Raw genomic sequence first — 21,772 nt, forward strand, 5'->3', positions numbered from 1 at the left:
CTGCCTTTTTATTTTTATACCTAATCAAGCCTGTCTATAATTCTGTAACCACCATGAGGCCCACCCTGAATTACAGTTGCCAGCTGTATGCATTAATAACATGGAATTGGGCAGAAATGAAATAAACCTTTGAAAATGGGTAGGAAGGAAAAAGAGAGAAACTGAAATCCTTGTAAGAAGCAGGTCCGGAAGCTGCTCACTTTCCTTAAAGACCTTTTTCATGGTAAAGCACAGAGGGGTTTCACATAACACACCAAGCAAAACCCATTAACCACTACCACACTACAAGGGACCAACAGTTTTTCAAGACACTTCACAAGTAAATAGTTAGACTCTCCTACTGCTGCCATTTCACTTTCAAATTGTGTTTGAATTGTTGGACAGAGGAGGCAAAGACCTAATTTATTTTGAAATGTCCATATTTACCTCTCATTTCTTTAAAAGCTGAGTATAAATAGCTTGGAAAATACTTTATATGTTATAAGAATAAATACCCACTTTTAACCCTGTAGAGTAAGTAAAACTTGCCAGGAGAGTGAAATATACTAATTCTTTTGTGAACCTCAAATTTTGTAGTTATCATGTGCAAATATTTCTGAGAATACACTAGTAGTTCAAATTATACTTGGCCATAAAAGAAAATGTTTATTTTTTTAAATGAGTTAATATCGTTAGCTAAAGTTTCCACTCTACTAATTGCTACCAATAATTTCAGTCAATTAATTAATTAGTTAATTTCTTTATAAGTGTCTATATATTAAAAATGACATATAATCTTTAATTTATTAGTGATTTGTTTCAATTGAATATGTCATAATCTAGCATTTATGTTGTTTTTAAGAATCCATTCAGATTATGTAGAAAACACTAGCATGGAATAGTTATTTTACAGCTCCAATATTGGAAAAAAGAAATGCATGCAATTATCTTACAGCAAAAATATACCCTGGTACTTCTCCCAAACCCACAGTACGTGGAATCTGTTACTCATGAAATAAAGAACTCTTTCTGTGATTTCCAGGAATCCACTCCAGCTTGGTCTAAGTCCAAAATGGACCTCCTTATACTAAGTCAACGTGAACTCAGTTCCTCTTCATATTATAATTTAGTGTTGATCTGGGGTAAACTCTCACATAGCCCAAGAGTTTGTTTTCTTAAATATCTTTCATTGTGCATTTCAACTATAGCCTCATTGAATGACTACGGTATACATAAAGATAAAGATGAAAAATATATTTAAGGTTTTTTTTTCCATTGTGCTTATCTGTAAGTCAAATACTCCTAAAACCAGGAAGAACACCTTAACCTATACACTCTGCCAGGCTAGTTGAGGTGGCCTCTACAGTGGTTTCTTGTGTTATTGAAAAGACTAATCCAGGCTCATGCCTTGTAATCTTACTTCTTTGGGAGGCTAAGATAGAGAGGACCACTGTTCAAGGTAAGCCTGGAAAAAAATGTTCATGAAACCCCATAGTAAGCAACAGCTGGGGATGATAATGTGTGTTGCTGTCATCTCAGCTATACAGGAGGCTGAGATAGGGAGGATTACAATTCCAGGACAACCCAGGCAAACAAATTTGAGAGATTTCATCTCAACTGAAAAGGCTGGGTGAAGTGGAATGTGCTTATCATACCAGTTACCCCAGCAAGTGTGGATCGGAAGATCATGGTCTAGACTAGTCCAGAGAAAATCTTAATAGCTTATTTCAAAAATAACCAGAACATAAAGGGCTGGAGACATGGCTCAAGCAGCAAAGAGCCTGAATAATGAGTGTGAAGCCAAGAGTTCAAACCCCAGTACCAACAAACTAACAATATAGTTATGTAAGTGCAATTATTTTTAACTTTTAAACTTCTGTAATAAATTTCATTGAAACCAAGAACAAAAATGACCAAAATCTTGTATCAAGGAATATTCAAAGAGTGTAAACCAGAATTACATTATAATTTGAGATGCTAAAAATGACCAAGAAGGACTAAGGGTGTAGCTCAATGGTACAGTGCCTACTTAACACATGTGAGAAACTAAGTTCAATCCTTGGCATCCAGTAACAGAAATAGAAAATTATAAGTAAAGAAGAGAAATGACCAAAGAAGATCAGCTCTTATCCAGTATTGGGAGCCAAAGGGCCTCAAAAGTTTCATTCTTGGACTTATGAGTCAGGGGATATAGGTATTACAGGTTCCAAAAGACTCAGTCTCTAAAGCATAGCCATGAAACACAGGATGATGTGTGAGCCAGAATGGCAACTTACAATTTACAATGACAGTTATAGTGATCACAGAACATATGATCAAGAATTACTTATGCCCAAGAAGAGTTCTGCATTATAAGAAATATTATAATGAGAGAGCTGCTTATGAAACAGACATTATTATTGGTTTACCTAGAACCCAGTATGCCTGTGTTATAGTTAATACAGAATTAAAAACTGTGCATGGTGACAAGTATTAAAGTTTCAAATCATTCACACCCCTGGATATTACTAAAGTCCTCTAACCAAAATCTCCTTTTTATAGCCTTACTTTCTAGACAGTGAGCACTCTAAATTGATCGTTTTCAAAACCTTCATTTGCAATGGGTTTTTCGATCGTGTGTGTGTGTGTGTGCGCGTGTGTGCAACTGTGTGTGTGTGTGCGTGACTTATTTTTGGTTATCTTTTTTTAAACTAGATTTACATGCACCTCAAGATACCCACCAGCACTTGAGTAGTTATTGCTATATATGGCCAAACATCATCTATAGCTTTATAGGCTACCTTTCACTTAGCTTTTATGAAAGTACATTTATATGGCTCTGGACATAGTGGTATATACCTGTAATACCACATGTGCAAGAGGTGGAGCTTTGGAGGATTGTAATTCAAAGCCAGCCCAGGAATAAAGTTATCAAGATTCCATCTCATCAAATAAACTAGATATATTGGCACATACCTATCATTTCAGCTTTGTGGGAGGAGGTGATAGGAGTATCTCAGTCTGAGACTGGTCTATGCAGAAACTAAATCCCTCTCTGATAAACTAAAACAAAAAGAATTCACATGACACTACAGGTGTTAGCACATGACTAGTAATCACCACAAAGCCCCAAGCTAAAACCAAGCAGTTTTTCAGAAAAAAAGAACAGAAATAAACTTCTGTATATTCTCTGTTCATAATTTTTTAGTTACTGCATTTCTGATTTCAAGTTTGATGAATGTAAGTGGCAAAAAATCAGATTGGGAAAGAAAACAAAATGTATTTTTAATTTGAATATGCCAAAAAAGTGTATTTGCATTGTGAATAATGTTAATCTTCACTTCCTGTCCAATGCATTCACTGGTTTATTTATGCAATAAATATTTATAAGGTACATGCCTTTGTGTGGAAGCCTCTTAGGATCTAAAGATATTACACTGAGTTCCACAAAATTCTTTTAAAATGAAAGTTGTGGAAAAGAAAGAGCCAGTGAAAAGTCAAACATATTTAAGTACCTGTGACATTAATAAATTCAGTGATGAAAGGTAAACAAGGTAATGTGATAAAACTATGAGTCAAGATACATGGGAAGCAGTTTCTTAGCTTTCCATGACTACAACAAAATATTTGAGCTAATCAACTTATAAAAAGGAAAGGTTTATTTTGAATTAAGATTTTAAAAATTATAGCCATTGTCCTTGTATTATGGGTTAGTGATGAAGTAGCAGCATACCATAGAGGGAGCATGTAGGAGAGAAAAGCTTTTACTTCATGTTGACCAGAAAGTGAAGGAGACAGAGAGAAGGAACTAACTGGAGTCCCAGTATCCCATTCAACAGCACATCTACAATATCCGGAGGACTTGCCACATTTGAAGGGTTTGTCATCTTCTCGTAGAATTGAAGACCAAACATTGAATACATGGGTCTTTGGAGGACACTTATCCAATCTATAACAGGGCTACTCTTATTTTAGTAGGAAGAAATGGAAGGGGTTTTTATTTGAAGAAGTGACATGTTATTTAAAGTTTAAACAACAAATAGAACTAGCAAGGTAAAGTCAGAATAAACATTCCAGGTAGACCCTTAGCTAAATAAAATTTAAGATTTTTCCCTGTATGTTATAAAAAAAATCTGAAAGTTGAGATCATGCTTTCTGTACCTACAATGCTGAGATATCACAATTGGCTTTCCATTTACTCTACCATTAGTTTTTTAGTTGTTCTACATTTTTGATTAACACTGGTAGTGCTTCTGCTAAAGGTCACGGAGATGCAGTTACAAGCTTTGATCTCATTTAGCATTTTCCATGGGCTTGTGCCACCTCTGCACTTAGGAATTTATTTTATTCATGATTCAGGAGCCTTAAAAAATCAGAATGTGAAAAAATAACAACATTTGTCAAATTACATCAAAATGTGATACATTTTGTCACATTTGTATTAAATAGAACACACGGCACTGATGGAAACACTGTGTATGGGATGTCTAATATGCTAAGCATTAGTCTCATATATCTGTTGAGCACCTGACCTGGACTTACTGTAACTCACAATCAGATTATTAATTATAAATAGTTAATTTAAATTTAAGTTAGCATCTTTGGCCTCTGGCCACCATGTTCACAGCATGGACCTGGAGAAATAAATTGATCATTGTTAAATCTATTATTATTATTATTATTATTTTGTAACTTGGGAATTGCTTCTTACATATTCTAAATTTTTTATTCATTTATTTATTTTTATTATGAAAATACTGTACAGAGGGGTTACAATTACATGGTCAAGATAATGAGTACATTTCTTATCAAACATTGTTGCCTCCTCCTTTGTTTGTTCTTCCCATCCTTTTCCATACCCCCTCCCCCCTACCCAATCCTCCCCCCCCACCAAATTTGTAAAGTTCGTTTTTCGACATAACGACTTGTACATCTCATTGTTGCAATGGGTCCACCTGTATCCCTATTTAAACACATTGTTTTTTCCCTTCCCCTCCTGTAGATCTGACAAAGTGCTTACCAAGGAATTGCAACATTGGGTTTGATCCCCAGTATCAAAAGAAAAAAAGATAGTTAAAACAATTTTTATTAGCTTATAACTGTACAAAGAATTTTCATTATATTTCCATATGATATCCTTAGATCAAATTCAGTCCCTCTATTACTTACCCCTTCTGAAGTCATACTTTGTTCAGTTAATAAGAGAAGTAGATTTGTGTGTGTGTGTGTGTGTGTGTGTGTGTGTGTGTGTCTGTCTGTCTGTCTGTCTGTCTGTCTGTCTGTATATATGTCTATCTGTTCTGGTAGTTGAATACAAGGCCTGGGAACTATCCTTGAGAATTTTTGCTCAAGACAAGCCCTCTACCACTTGAGCCAGAGATCACTTCCAGCCTTTTTGGTAGTAAGTTAGAAATAAAAGCTTCACAGACTTTCCTGCTTGGTCTGGTTTTGAACTAGGGTCTTCAGATCTCAGCTTCCTGAGTAGCTACCTAGAATTGCAGGTGTAAGATAGTAGTGCCCAGCAACGTACAATTTTTTAATGTCTTAGTTGGGGTTGCGTAGCCATATTGTCACCTACTCACACAGTTTAGCCATAGGGTGGGCTCCTGACATAGTTCCCTTAAAAATAGTGGTGTAAATGTAGCCCAAAACAAAGAAACCAGAGCCAATGGATCCCAAAACAAAGAAACCAGAGTCAAAAGTATCTAACCAGGCTGGGAAGGTGGTTCAGTGGTAGAGTGCTTGCCTTGCATACATGAGGCCCTGGGTTCAATTCCTCAGCACAACATAAGCAAAAAGAAAAAAACCAGAAGTGGCACTGTGGCTCAAGTGGTAGAGCGCTAGCCTTGAGCTGAAGAGCTGAGGGACAGCGCCCAGGCCCAGAGTTCAGGCCCCACGACCAGACCCCGTCCCAAAAGAAAAGCATCTAACATTAAACAACTATAGCCAGTATTTTGTTATTCCCCTTTCCCTCCCCAAATTTGATAAATGTATATACAAGATGCAGGTACCAAAATCAAATACAGTGACCACAGGGATATACATAGAGGGAAGAACATGCAAAAGAAACAAAAATAATCACATTGTACATTAAAAACAACAACAACAACAAAGAAAGACCTCTTGAATCCATATCTTGGGGTTCATTTCACTTAGCTTTTGAGCTTTTCTGCTCATCTGATAATATTATATTAGATATATACTAATTATTGTAAATAAGGGCAATGATATTCACAAGACACTATGTTAGAAATGAATTTTACAACTTCTGGGGGGAGGAATGGAGGAGGTGGGGGAGGGAAGGGATAGTAGGAAGAAAACAAAGGAGGGATACGAATGCTTGGCAAGAAATGTACTCATCTCTTACTCATGTAACTGTAACACCCCTGTACAGGATCTTTACAATAAAATAAAAAACTATAGCCCTACCTGTAATCATGACTATTTGGGAAGCTGAGAATGAGAGGATTGCAATTTGAAACCAGTCTGGGCTAGACTCCTCAACACATAGCTGGGCTTACTGGCTTTCCACTGTATCCCAAGCCACAGGGGAGGCTAAGATTTAGAAGATCTGGGTGGCAGGCCAGCCCCAGCAATAAAAGCCTGGGTCTCTGTCCCTGAGGAAGGGAAAGTAGACGAAGTAGTGGTGGGCACCAGTAATGATACCAGAAGCCAAAAAGTTGGCAGAATGTTGCTCAGACACATGACCCGGAGAGACTCCATCCTAAAAATAGCCAGTGGAGAATAGGGCAAGCGGCCCAGTTCCACCAAAACCAAACAAAAAGAAACAAGAAAAACAATACAAACAGCAAAGCAAAGAAACCTATTTTGATAACATTGATTTTTATATTGTAATATTTAATTGCATAGAGAATTTACACTGCAGTGAAATCATTCCTTTAAATGCATTTTTTTCTAGAAATGGTGATTCTTTTCAGTCAATTCAAATAATATTTGCTTCGCACAATAAGCAGTAGTTAATATATTTGTTGTATAAAGTGATACCTTTGTATTTGGGATGTATAGAAGATTAATTACAGCTTTCTTTTTAACCACAGAGAAAATATTAAGAGAATTTGACAGTGTACATATTACATATTTAAGAACAGAGTGGGAAGGAGTGGGTCAGGAGCAGTGGCTGAGAAAGTTGAAGGGTGACACTAGTCAAGCTGCTGCATTGTATTCACGAACTGCTTGGTTCAATGGCAGTTGGTTTCTACAACTACTGAAGATAATGAAAAATAGTAAAAAAAAGAGAAATTGCAAATCTCTGAAGCCTTGGTAAAAATGAAGTGTGTGTATGTATGTATGTATGTATATATATATATATATGTATGTATATATATATATATGTGTGTGTGTGTGTGTATATATATATGTGTGTATATATATGTGTGTGTATGAATATATATATATATATATATATTCCTCCCTGCTTAAAAAACATATGTAGTATTTAAAATGTTAGACTATTGATTAAGCAGGGAGTAATTTTCCCAGTATATAGACTTTTATTTTATTCATCTTTTTTGCATTATTAGTTGTTTGACTAATTTTAAAAATAGTTTGCATACACCAGAATAATTGTTGATGCCTCTCTTGATTTGGTGAATGACTAGGTAATTTATTTGTTTATATTTTTACTTTGTTTTTATTTCACATTATTTTCCTTAAACGAGAAGGAAACTTCCATTGTTTCACTGGATGGAAATGAGCAGTGTCTCAGGACTTTCTTTTTGCCATTGTGGTCCTGCTACTTCCCTAAGGACTGCCTTAGAACTGCACAGTCAAGTTGTTTGGTGAATATTTACCTGCAGTATAAAGCAAGGCAAGGCAAGGCAGTTACCTTTTGAACTCTGTTTTTAAGTAAATAAGCTCCAGTATAACCATGGCAGCAGAAAAGATGTTCTCAAGAGCCTATTAGCATAAAGCAATTAGGCAATGGTAATGAGGATTAGTCTCTTCTGTTATGGCCACAACTACTCCTGAACTCTGTAACACAGTCACTTAGGAATCTTCCAGGGTTTTTTGTTTTAAAATTCCTTGGGAATACTCTGCTATGCTACTCTTATCACTTAGGAGCAAATTTTTAATCCAACATAAGCCTTTAACCAATAATTTGTTAATTTGTTGACAAGTTCCCTTTGAATGAAAAATAAAACTCTTTCCTTGTGGTTCATTCCCTCTTGAGCAACCTTCTGCCTTCCTACCTCCTCCAACAGCCTCTGCGCTTGCTCAGATCTTCTAAGTAATGACTGTTGATGACTCTATTTCCGTTCAATAGATTATTATTAAGTGGGTTCCTTGTCCACTTTCCACATGTGTCATATGGGGTCTAGGGAGAAAGACTGGGTCTGCTTGAAGATCAAGCTGAGAACATACTACTAATGTGGTCTCCACCCTTTGAATTTTCCTCAGCTTATTATGAAACCTCTCCTTTCCCTACCCTCCGCGGTGTGACTCCATCTTGGAGCACTGGCCAGGATTACAGGCTGTGTAAGATTTTACTGGAATAAATAGGGAGTCATTGAAAAGTCAAAGTGAATCTTGGGGGAATAGAAGTCATAACTTCAAGTTTAGAATTCCTGGAGGAGATCAAACTCGGAGTGAACCTTTAAAACGAAAATGATAATTATGCCCATGGGGAAAATTATAGCATATAGGATAAAACTGTTTGGTTGGCTATTTCCATGCTGTGGTTTAAGTCTGCTGGTGGATATGACCCACATAGTAGCAGTAGAGAAAGCCTAAGGAATTTTCAAGAGGCCACTTTAGTGCAATAGCGGTCAGACAGCCCCCCCTAAATCCAAGCACAACCAAAAGACTTGCTGATTTATCTCACCATTTCTGTGTCTCTCCCTTTTTCAATGCTAATTCAGCAAAAGTAGCAGATACTGATCCAGGGCTGAAGGGTACAATAGTTTGACAAGCCAAATGAAGTACATATTCTGATGAGGACAAATAAAGAAGGGAATTTCAGAGAACAACAGGCATTGTGGAAAAAAACCAAACCAATGCTTTCATAGAAAAAGATTGCGGAGACAACTTTTGAATAGGTAGTCACAAAGTAAATTGAACGTTCTGCCCTGTGTACCTTAGCTAAAAATAGCCCTATGCTTTTGTTCAGCAAGAACATAGTTTTTATTGCAAATGAGACATCTTTCTTCAGGTCAAAATAAAAGACTGGTAATTCTTGATAGATATGCTAATGATACAGCCATTTTTCAGCTCATTATATGCAATAAATGGTAGCTCCTATTTTATAGAGAAAGCAATAATAGCATTTTGCAGAGCATTTTGAAATCAGTGGTTTGTTTCTCTGATTTGAATATTCTCACTTGAGGATTTTCGTTGTGGTTGTTTTTATATCCAGAATTGAACTATGAAGGGAATGAGACTTTTGTTTGTTGTTTTTGTTGGAGTCTTAATAGTTAACCATATGGCCTATGAACTAACATTGAGATCAGCCTGACAGTATTCATCATGATTTCCATATCCCAAAGGAGGAATACAAACACAAATTGTAACATTATGTGGAGTGCTCATTTATGAAGTTTGTGGACTCTCCCTAAGCCTGTATACAGATTCTACATTTTTTTAAATAAATAGGGGGGTTTTGTTTTGGTTGTTGCTATTGTTGTTGTTCTTGTTGTTGTTGTTGTGTGTGTGTGTGTTTCTTCATTGAAGCATTACTACCTACTTTAGTAACAAGAGGGACATGGGAAAAGGTAGAAAGACATTATGTGTCACTGTCAGCACACATCCACCTTCCGGTTCCTCTTCAGATCCTTTATTCAAGTTTGAATTGAAGACTCAGCCACACTTTAATACAACTCTTTCTTACTTTGTATTATTTATAAAATGCACATTTGTTTTAGTAAATTATACATTAAATTGTATATCATTGATTATAAATTTATATTTTTACATCAGGATTTTTAAGAAGACAAGCAAATACTAATTAATGAGATAGTGATTGCTTATCCTTTTGTTATCCATATGTACCAACATAAATTAAACTAAATCAAAACTATTTCTTTTATCATTTGAAAACTGTACAAGTCATGACATAAATTTGGCATAAAGTATAAAAAAATTCTGACAATAGTAATTTCATTTTCCTCAAAAACATCTATTTATTTTATATTAGTACTTTAACTTTCTGAATTCTAAGTAGTGACTGTAATAGATGCCAGCTTAAAAATATAAAAAGGAAAAAGTCATAACCCTGAATTTAGGAATGATCTAAAGAATAACTTGTTGATGTTACTTTCATCCACTATTATCATGGCTCTGTGTGTTGAGCATTTTGCAAAGCCTCAGGCACTATCCAAAGTATTGGGAAGAGATGCTACATAACCCTTTCCAGAATTACATCTGGTCGATCTGGGAATGATGAGTCCTGAAAATCATGCCTGCAAAATCATTACAGTCTTCGTGTATATTCTGATGTTTGCTTTGCACAGGCTTTTCCCTAATGGTTAGATGCCCAAACCAGCTGTGTCAGCTGTGGTGATAAGATAATGAAAGCTTCCCAGAATGCCATTATCTTTGCCAGATACATCCACTAAGCCTTCCTTAGCAGTGATTTTTTTTCTTATCCAAGTTATAATCCTTATTTTTCCTTTCCCACTATTGAAAATAAATTTAGCTAATTCAATATGAATGGCTTTGTTTTTAATTTAATTTATTTATTTTGTCAGTCGTGGGGCCTGAACTCTGGGCCTGGGCACTGTTCCTCAGCTCTTCAGCTCAAGGCAAGCACTCTACCACTTGAGCCACAGCGCCACTTCTGATTTTCTGCTGGTTTATTGGAGATAGGAGTCTTCTGGACTTTCCTGCCCGGACCCGCTTCGTTTTTCACACTGTAGAGTAGCTACTACAATATTAAAACAATGATTTAAAACAACATTAAAACAATAATTTAGTTGACATTTAATGAATTTATAATATATATTATCACAATGAATGATTTTACATTCCCAATCTATATCTATATCTATATCTATATATATATATATACATACACACACACATACATATATATATTATGGTCAAAGGAGTATGTATTAAATTTAATTATGAGGTTTAAAGTATATCTGTTCCTTTAATAAAGCACTAAAATGTTGGCTGTAGCAATATATACACTAATTTTTATATAACATTTTACCATAAAGTAGGTAATTGCACACGAGATCCCAGATTTTTTAATGAATATGATTTTAACTTTTTAAAAATTTTTATTTATTTTTTTATTGTGAGAATATCATATAGAGGAGTTACAATTACATGGGCAAGATAACGAGTACAGTTCTTATCAAGTTTCCTCTTCCCATCCCCCCTACCCAATCCTCCCCCCTCACCACCAAAGTTGTAAAGTTCGTTTTTCGACATAATGACTTGTGCATCTCATTGTTGCAGTGGGTCCACCTGTATCCCTAGTTAAACGATTTGTTTTTCCCCTTCCCCTCCACAAATTACACCCACATCAAATACAGTGAAAGCAGGGGTTATACCATGGGGAAAGGACATACAAAGCAACATAGAAATCCTTTTTAGAAGCAATTGCATGAAAAAAAAAATTTGAATACTTATCTTGGGGTTCTCTTTATTATGAAAATTTCTACAAATATAGAGACTACATAGGGAACAAAAATCTCCCCTTAACCACTGTTAGTGTTTTGTCTCTGGTTGATTTACAAGCATATGCAAGTGGAAAATAAAATGTAGTTCGCTGATATTTATATCTGAACCTATACAATTGTAGGCTTTTTTTCCAACCTATTTTCTGTAGAAGATAGCATAGCTGAGATTCTGTTGTTTGATTGATTGATTGGTTGTTTTTGCAGTACTGTCACTGTACTTACTAAGCAAGCACTCTACCAATTGAGTAACATTTAAGCCCCATGATACCATTCATCACAATCATAAATGATATCCAATAAAAGGTCCACAAAAACACTTTCAGTATTTTTAAATGATTTTGTATTAGATTTTATTGCATAGTATTTTTTTTTCATTTGAGAGGATGCATCTTCATTTGGGGTAGATTGCTAGAGGACAGATTACTGGGTCAAGAAAACAGTGCATGTATAAGTTCTATAAGACTTCCCAAACTGATCTTCATAGTTTTGCCCTGTTTCATACCCTTATCATGACTATATGAGTAATCTCATTTCTATATGACACCACACTGAAATAATCTGAAAAGAAAGACATCATATCATAGAGAGTTTTCAGCCTATATTTCTCTCATAATTGAAGTTATCTTTTCATTCACTTTGCTGTTACTTTGAATTATCTGTACAATTGTTACTGAGTTTTTATGACTTTGAAAAATTTTCTTAAGCACTATCATAAATATTGTTTGTGATAAGCAAGTATTTTCTTCCTGTCATAGACTTTAGTTTGCCAAAGGCATGCTGCCTTTTTTGTTAAAAAGAGTATTTTTCAGTGAGCTACAATGCATGAAAACAAAATAATACTTTATGTAATATAGTTAATTTTTAATACAGGGTAGCACAAACTTTTTTTTTTACTCTAAAAATTTTTATTGTCAAGGTGACGTACAGAGAGGTTACAGTTGCATAAGTAACGTAATAAGTACATTTCCTGTTAAACGTGTTACCCCTTTCCTCATTTTTCTCCTAATTTTCCTCTCCCTTAACCCCCACCCACAAGTTATACAGATAATTTACAACGTACTGTCTTGTGTATATCACTGTTGCATTGTTTCCTTGTCTCACCATTCTGTTGTTCCCCTTCCTTTCCCTAATTCAAATAAACATATACAATGCTGGGGTACCAAAATAAAAAACAGTGACAACATGAGATATACCATAAGGGTAAGAACATACAAAAGAAACAAAAAAGTGACACAGTACATTTTAAAAAAAAGAACAGCAAAGAAAAACCTTGTGTCCATGTTCATTTCGCTTAGCATCATCTTTTTTTTTAATCTTTTATTGTGAAAATACTGTACAGAGGGGTTACAATTACATGGGCAAGATAATGAGTACATTTCTTATCAAGCATTGTAGCCTCCTCCTTTGTTTCCCCTGCCCATCCCTTCCTATCCTCCCCCCCCACCTAATCCTCCCCACTCCCTCCCCCCCACCAAAGTTGTAAAGTTCGTTTTCAACATAAAGACTTGTACATCTCATTGTTGCAATGGGTCCACCTGTATCCCTATTTAAATGGTTTGTTTTTGCCCTTCCCCTCCACAAATTATACCAACATCAAAAACAATGAAAGCAGGGGTTATACCATGGGGGAGGGGCATACAAAGCAACAAAAAAAATCATCTTATAAATGTGTTAGAAACAATTGCAAGAAAGAAAAAAACATTTGAATCTTTATCTTGGGGTTCATTTCACCTAACATCAACTTATCTGCCCTTTTCTGCTTGTATAGTCATAAGTACATAGCTATTGAGCTATTCTGCTCATCTGCTAAGATTATCCTAGATGTATACTAATTATTACAAATAAGGGAAACCATGGACCTATGTTTCTTTGGGTTTGGCTATTTATAGTCATTGAAATACAATTTAATGAATAATTTACTAAAGCATGAGTATTTTATCTGCTCTTTGTAAATAATACAGAGTAAGGCACTATTGTATAAAAATGTGACTGAGTCTTCAATTAGAACTTGAGAAGGATCTGAAGAGGAACTGGAAAGGTAGATGTGTGCTGACTTTGACATATAATGTCTTTCTACCTTTTCCCATGTCCCTCTTGTTACTAAAGTAGGTTGTAATGGATGCAGTGAAAACACACACACACACACAAATCCAATTTTCTAGTGTGTGGATTTTACATTCCAATATTCTGAAGAATAAGTATTTTATCACCTTTCTATAGTCTACTAATATATAATTTAAATTTGATGTTTTTATTATTATTGTGAAAATACCAAACAGAGGGGTTACAATTACATGGGCAAGATAGTGAGTACATTTCTTATCAAGCATTGTTGCCTCCTCCTTTGTTTCCCCATAACATCCCTTCCTTTCTACACCCCTGACACCCCCACACCCCCCTACCACAACCACCACCACCACCACCACCACCCACCCACCCCGCCAAAGTTGTAAAGTTCGTTTTTCGACATAACATCTTGTACATCTCATTGTGGTCATGGGTCCACCTGTAACCCTATTTAAACAGTTTGTTTTTTTCCTTCCCCTCCACAAATTATATCAGCATGAAATACAGTGAAAGCAGGGTTTATACTCTGGGGGAGGTACATACAAAGAAACAAAGAAATCATCTTATAAATATGTGGAAACAATCACAAGAAAGAAAAAAAAAACCTTTTAAATCCTTATCTTGGTGTTCATTTCACATGACATCAACTTGTTTGACAGTTTCTGTTAAACTTAATCTTTCTATCTATAGTTTGTTAAAATACTTGATTTCTATTGTATGTATTTTACTGTTTAAGTATTAAGTGATGAATCCAAATACTTATCTAAAATATCCTAAAAATAAACAATGTAGCAATTGGTGCTATGGCTCAAGCAGTAGAGTGCTAGCCTTGACCTGAAGAGTGCAGGGACAGCACCCAAGCCCAGAGTTCAAGTCCCACAACCGACAAAACAAAACACAACAAAAATAAATAAATAAAATAAACAATGTACTCATTAGGTTGTGATTGTCAATGTTTTTTTTAAAATCAGTGATTTCACTAATTAGTTACAAATGTGCCGTGAGATAAGAGTCTGGTATATGGTATTGATACACCTTTCAACAAATATACTTTATGAGAAATTCTGAATATTTCTGATTATTTGCTTTTCTCCATGTGTTTAAAGTATATATACATCAGTAAGCCAGATTAATGGTGGAATGTATTAGATATAATGACACTAGTACTAAAACATTCTTTACTCAGATTTCAGGTGGGTGGGCATCAGCCATCTTGTCTGTAAATCCTATTCAAGTAGAATGTTTTTCCTGTGGTCTCATGACCCTCAGCTTTTACTTTTGATAAGTTAGGTCAACATCTTGTGCTTTCAAAAGAGCAGTGGCCTGAATGGATAAGTGATTTAGACATCCACTTTTATCTGAGAACTCATTGCTAGCTCCTGCCTAATAGTCATAGTGTTATCCCTGCACAGTTCCCTATTCAACTCCAGACAACTGTGAACCTTGCTCCCAACAGTTATTCTTCCCTGGAAAGATCCACATTAGTTCCTCAGATATCTCTTTCTGCTTGATAAGGGGTAGACACAAATTCAGACCTCATGAATTTCTTCTTCTGCTTTTTAAGTGTTCAAATAAATTCTCTTTCCTCCTGTTTTGTAAAAAGCAGCAAGACGTGGTCTTTCTTTTGCCATTGTTACATATCTGATTTCTAGAAGCTTGAGAAACCAAGATGATTATTGAGTATAGAAACTCTGTATGTGTTTTCTTAATGTGTCTTTACCACTAATGAGTCCCCTTGATTTTAAAAGTCCTGAAAATAGCATTCTCCACTGATAGTCCATCAATCACATCATCACTTCATATTCAGACTGCAGGGGAACACTTTCTCTATAGAGTTCTCTGCAGCAGTATGTCTGTGACAGCCAAAATGGTAAAGGAAATAGAAGAACAGTGAACCTGAACTAAACGCTTCTTGTTACTGCTTCCTTAGTCCTCTGTCTTTAGTCCTTAGTCCATAGTCCTCTGAGGATTTATCTCTGTGAACAAAATGTTTTTTCTGGATCCAGTGTTACATGAAAAGTTAAAATGATGTGTAAGACCTCACACATGTTTATACCTCAAACGAAATATTCATATCTAAGTAGAAATTTCAAATTAATCATTTTTAGAGCTTTTTTCAGAGGTTTACTTCACAGAAGTGCTGGTGATTAATTGATTCAACTTACTTTTATCCACTTCTATTAGTACTATAGAGAAAAGAAAGGGGAAGAGGCCAGAAATGCCACAGAATCAGATTTTGGGGGTCAAGGGGGGGATGGGGAAGCTCTGGTGAGGTTGCTTCTCATTCTTTCTCTTCACATCTGAAGTAAGAACAGAACTTACATTGTTTGCAAAGTTGAAAACAAATATGTTTTTCCTTTACAGTTCAAAGATTTAAATATCACATCCTTCTAGAAACAGAATATGTGCTAGACATATGCTTCTTCAAGTAGAATGTCTTTCTTGTAGTCTCATGACCCTCACACAGCTTTTACATTTTATAAGTAAGGAAAACATCTTGTTCATAGACAGGAAGACATGTAGGTTTAATTTTAAAGCTTTGGATTTTAAAGGATCACTTGGTTTTTACTTTGCTCTTTCAAGTTATTCTCTTTCAAAAAGTATTTATAAATTATTTACTATGCACAAAGAAGTTTTCTAGCACGGGAGATCTATACATGAGCAAAAGATAATCCTGTCATTATAAAGGTTAGATTAGTATGAAGACAGAATTAACAATAATAAACAAAATTGGATAAAACAGTGAAAAATGCAACAGAAGAAAATCATACTTGGTAAGGAGGTGGGGAAAGACAGCAGATGTGTGTGGGTGAAGTGATGGACTTCCTTCACTTTTAGATAAGGCTGCTGGGGAAATGTACCATGTGTAATGAGAGTTTCAGCTGTGCAGAGACCTGAATACCACTTGAAATCTTCCTTCTCTAAAGATTATTCCCAGTCCCTTTTTCTAAAATGGCAGTCTCTTGTGACTGGTAAAAGTCTACCTCCTCTGTGACAAAATGCATCCTAAATTGTTTGCACCATTGCTTTCTGCTAAATTGACAAGTCCGTGGCTAAGGTGAATGGAATCACAACCAACCAGAGCATCTATAAGTGACTCTGCCAAGTCAAAGGAAAAATTAGTCTTTCAAGGTGCTGCATTATCTTCTGAGGTTTTGCAAATGGACTGTAGCTATCTTGAGGCAGAAATTTCATTTTTCCACTTATTAGAGGCAAGTTAGGATTGTTTTCCTATCTACCAATGGCAGCCTGTGCCTGTACCATTTGCCGTTGGCCCTGTCTTCAAATATGGGGACAGTGCAGCAATATAAAGGGCTTCTGTAAGAGAAACTAGGAAACAGCTTGTGTGTCATTGTTCGTGCCATCAGTAACCAAATAATACTTATTTCTTGATAAGTATCTAGTACATGCATGATGGACTTAATTTTTTACTTTACAATGTAGATATAAATTATATCATAGACACATTTTATTTGGAGGCTGGCAAGATATTAGACTCAGTTGAAAGCTTTGTATAGCTAGAGACAATGTTTATTTTCCTTTGCATGATCCTAATATCATATGCGCACATTCTGTGAGCAGATACCCCTAATCTTTATGCCCCTATACATTTCCCTGGATCAATCTTTTTACGAAGTAACTTTTTAAAATTCATTTAGTTTTACTACTGCACATGGACAAAATCATCCCAGTGGCATGATGGTTATCAAGAAAGGTTAATTACATAAGAAATTCTGTGGGAGAAAGAAATACACGACTAGGATCAGAATGTAGCTGCAATCTGAAAAGGAAACAATAAACAAGAGATACACTCTAAACAGAAAAGTAAATGGAAAGTATAGAATAACTCATTTTCAACATAATTTTAACAATTACAACCAAAACTTTGGTGCTATTTGACCAGTTTTCTAGAAATCCTTTATATTTAGTACAGTAATCATGCTATGAATTAGAAATAAGTTTGTAATTAACTACATGATAATTATTTTGGCCAAGGCCACATAATAACTCTTTTAGAGAACAGAGCAAGAATAGAGTATGAACTCAGATCCATTAAGTTATTTCTTCTTTTCTACATGACATCTAGAAATATGTTAGGACTATTCAAGGCACCTAAGAGAGCTGATTATTTAGATATGTTAGGTAGGACACTATTTTTATATTTTCTGAAATTCAAGAATTCTCAGTAGATGTATACATGCATTAGTATATGAATAAATGATAAATCCAGGAAGTTCAGTCAGACCAACCTATTATTAGCACCAAATTTGGGGAAATAGTCTAATAACTCATTAATTAATATCTTATTCCAGAGAAGGTATCAAGAAAGAAGAAAATGATTTAAAAATATTTTTGTGATATATCCTTGTCCATCTAATATAAATGTTTAACTTTTAAGTGAAATTAGCTGGTATAGACTGAAATTTGAAATGAAGTGAAATATGACTTCAAATAAAATATTTAGGGCTGGGAAGGTGGCTCAATGGTAGACTGCTTGCCTCACATGCATGATGCCCTGGGTTTGATTCATCAGTACCACATAAGCAAAAAAAGCTGAAAGTGGTGCTGTGGCTCAAGCAGTAGAGCACTAGCTTTGAGCTGAAGAGCTGAAGGACAGCACCCAGGCCCAGAGTTCAGGTCCCATGACTGACACAAACATAAATAAATAAATACAAATAAAACAAAATCTTTAATGCATTGAAAATTAATTTTATTTTTACCAAGTTTTTTAATTGTGAAAATACAGCACAGAGGGGTGACAATTACATGAGCAAGGAAATGAGTACATTTCTTATCAAGCATTGTTGCCTCCTCCTTTGTTTTTCCCCTACCAGTCCTGCCCTCCCATCTCCATGACTACACTACCCTCCACCCCCTGCATCTTCCACCAAAGTTGTACAGCTCATTTTTCAACACTAAAATGGTTGGTTTTCTTATTTTAAAGAACTATGAAAAATAGATAATAGAAAACTAATAGCTTAAAACCAATATTTTAAAATGTACCTGATTCTGAGTAGGTTTTGGGGAGTTTATTTTGTTATTTTCTTTTTTTTTAATCAGTACTTATATCAAAACTCATTCACTACTTCATGAGCACCTTTAATAGGAGAAATCTGATGTTATTCACTTGAAGAAAACAAGAGACAGAGTGGCCTGGGCTGTGATTGATTTTTTGTTATGAAAGTGAATAGCACAAGCAATTAACACAAACTGATGATGCTTTTTTCAAGATAACCTTTGTTGCTTATGTATCCAATATTCAACATCCCAGGAAACATTTTGATGATTAAACAGAAAAGAGTTCTTGTCATTACACAGTAAAATAAGTGTAACATGGGTGAGCTAGGAGGTGGAACTTCCTTGTTTAATCCACAACTTTTCAAGTATGAAGGACTTTGCATATATGTAGCAATGCTAGGATGCATATAATATGCATATGTGGCCACAGTACCAGCCAATTCTCTGTGTTTTGTTTTTTTTTTCATCTAGAATGCCCTGAATACAAAATTAATCATGAGAGCAAGGCTAGCTTATAAGCAGAAACATTTACCTATTTTCCAGGACCATGCAATTTGTATCAGTTATTTATCTGAGTATGAATTTGAATTTCACAAGTGCTACTAATTGCCTAGTATGAAAAAGTTGAAAAGGATCACCTAGTAAAGTAAAATAGAAAGTTCAAGTATTTGTCATTATATTTTTAATCACATGACATGATTTTAAATTTGGGAGTTTACTGCAAAGCCTTTTACCTAGTTTACTACAAAAATTAGTCAGCTATTTCTCTGCTTTGTTTTTGAGCCATTAAAATAGTACTAAAATAGCTTCACAACTGTCCAACTAAACATTGGGGAGAAAGTCTGGAGAGGCCTATGTGTTCACTGAGCGACATTTTGCTTGGTTTGCAGGACCAGTGGTTTTGGCGAGTGAGAAACAACAGGGTGATGGATGGATACCCCATGCAAATTACTTACTTCTGGCGGGGCTTACCTCCTAGTATTGATGCCGTGTATGAAAATAGTGATGGGAATTTTGTCTTCTTTAAAGGTAAGGATGTTTTCCATATCTTCTCTGTCCTATATTGGTCATTTTTTTCATAGACATCTATCATATATAGAGATGAGTAATTAAACCGGATTCTGATTAGGTAGCAGATGAATTTTATAAAATTTATATTGAATAGTGATATCAGTACATGAATGAACATATATGCATATATATTTTTAATACATCCTCAAGTATGAAATCAAATTTTGGTGACATCTGTTCTTTAGGAACATTTATATATAAGTTAAAAACATAAAAAATAAAAGATAATAAAAGTCAGTTGCAATGGCTCATCCTGTGTTGCAGCTGCTCAATAGGCTGAGGCAGGAAGATCATTTGAGCCTAGGAGTTGGAGACAAGCCTGGGCAACATAACGAGATCTTGTCTTAGAAAAACAAAAAAGGGAAGAAAGAAGGAAAGGAAATAAATAGACTTTTCTTATTATATTTGTTGGATGATATCTCTGTCATAATTCATTTCCACATATTCTTAAATTTTTGCTGCAACTGTTCAGCAATAAAACAAGAGCAAAAAGGCTAAGAGAAGCTATGAACAGAACAATTTCCCTACTTAGTGTGTGTGTGTGTGTGTGTGTGTGTGTGTGAAATGTTGTCAGTTATTCATTTGAGTGGTAAATTTCACTTTCACAAATGCTTTGAAAACCATCACGTAGTAAAGGGATTCCTCTGTCCTTAAAATTTGACAACAGTAAACCTTAATTAAGCCTGGGGAAAGCATAGGGATGAAACAGACTAGATTCGAGAATTGAGGGAATTGTGACCTGAAACTGTAGAAAGAATATGATTGGATTTGTCAGTGAAGAGACTGAACTATGAGTTTAGGGAAACAAAAGGAAATTTGCACCAAACCAGGAGATTTTCTCATCATCAAACCAGTACAATTTGATGAGGGAAAATTAAAAAACAGGGAAACTCTTGAAACATTATCAGTGAGGTTCAAACTATCTGTATAAAATAAAAGTCTGTCCCAGGAATTTATTTTGTCTTGGAAAATTATATAGAAAGAGAAAGAGACAGAGACAGAGAGACAGAGACAGAGAGAGACAGAGAGAGGGAGGAAAAAGAAGAAAAAGAAAGAAAGAAAGAGAAGGAAAGAAAGAGAAGGAAAGAAGGAAAGGAAGAAGGAAAGAAAGAAAGAAAGAAAGAGAAAAAGAAGGAAAGGAAGGAAGAAAGAAAGAAAGAGAAAGAAAGAAAAAGAAGGAAAGGAAGGAAGAAGAAAGAAAGAAAGAAAGACAGAAAGACAGAAAGAAAGACAGAAAGACAGAAAGAAAGAAAGAAAAAGAAAGGATGGTACAATCTTGAGATTATTGCTATATATAAACTACTTAGCCCATGATAGCTGCCACAAAAAAATTATCACCTTCTGTTACTGGTAATATGTTTTGTTCTTCCCTGTTGTTGTATATGTACATAACTGAACTAGACATGTATTGTAGCACTGATCAATTTGAGGATACCACCTTAAAGACTGTGAATCTTAAAAGCATGATACATGGAAGGAGATTTCCTCCCCCATTCCCTTCTTAGCTCCCAAGAGTGGCTACAAAAGGGAGAGGAAAAGGCTAACCCCTTCGGGCTATTCCAGGAGGCTTCTTCTCCTGGCAGCATCAATAGTGCTCTCTGACAGAACTGCCTGAGGGAAGAGCTGCCATAGCAAACCCGAGGTGTGAGAGCTTTTTGCTGTCTCTGAAGCCTTTCAGTTTTGTGCAATGTGCTTTTTTCTCCTCACTGGTGGAATAGCTGGAATCTTTTCATGTGTCACCAGCCAGCATAAAAGGCCAGTCCTTTTATGTAAGCAATACTTTCAGACTAACACACAGGATTTGTATTTTCAAAAATGCCTAATGTTAACTCCAACATTTAATTATACATTTCATCATTGGAGATGGATCTTGTTTCTATTTTATTGATACCAATTCTGTTCCCCAGGTAATATTGGGGAAACATAATACACACTCAGTAAATACTTTGAAAGGGGTGAGGGGAATGAAGCCATCAAATTCAATGCATATTCTATGAAAATTAAAAAAATCG

The 21,772-nt window shown here is 35.2% G+C and overlaps 1 protein-coding gene across 1 annotated transcript in view; it reads left to right on the forward strand.

Annotated features, from left to right (window-relative positions):
• The window catches only part of Mmp16 (matrix metallopeptidase 16 (membrane-inserted)), a 237,040-nt gene that overhangs the window by 189,553 nt on the left and 25,715 nt on the right, over nucleotides 1-21,772 (forward strand). Inside the window, exon 7 of the mRNA XM_013012442.1 lies at nucleotides 19,580-19,718. Within this exon, the coding sequence (XP_012867896.1) occupies nucleotides 19,580-19,718 (139 nt within the window). The remainder of the gene's footprint in view (nucleotides 1-19,579; nucleotides 19,719-21,772) is intronic.

The sequence above is a fragment of the Dipodomys ordii genome, unplaced genomic scaffold, assembly GCF_000151885.1.
Source record: "Dipodomys ordii isolate 6190 unplaced genomic scaffold, Dord_2.0 Scaffold17, whole genome shotgun sequence".
Classification (NCBI taxonomy): domain Eukaryota; kingdom Metazoa; phylum Chordata; class Mammalia; order Rodentia; family Heteromyidae; genus Dipodomys; species Dipodomys ordii.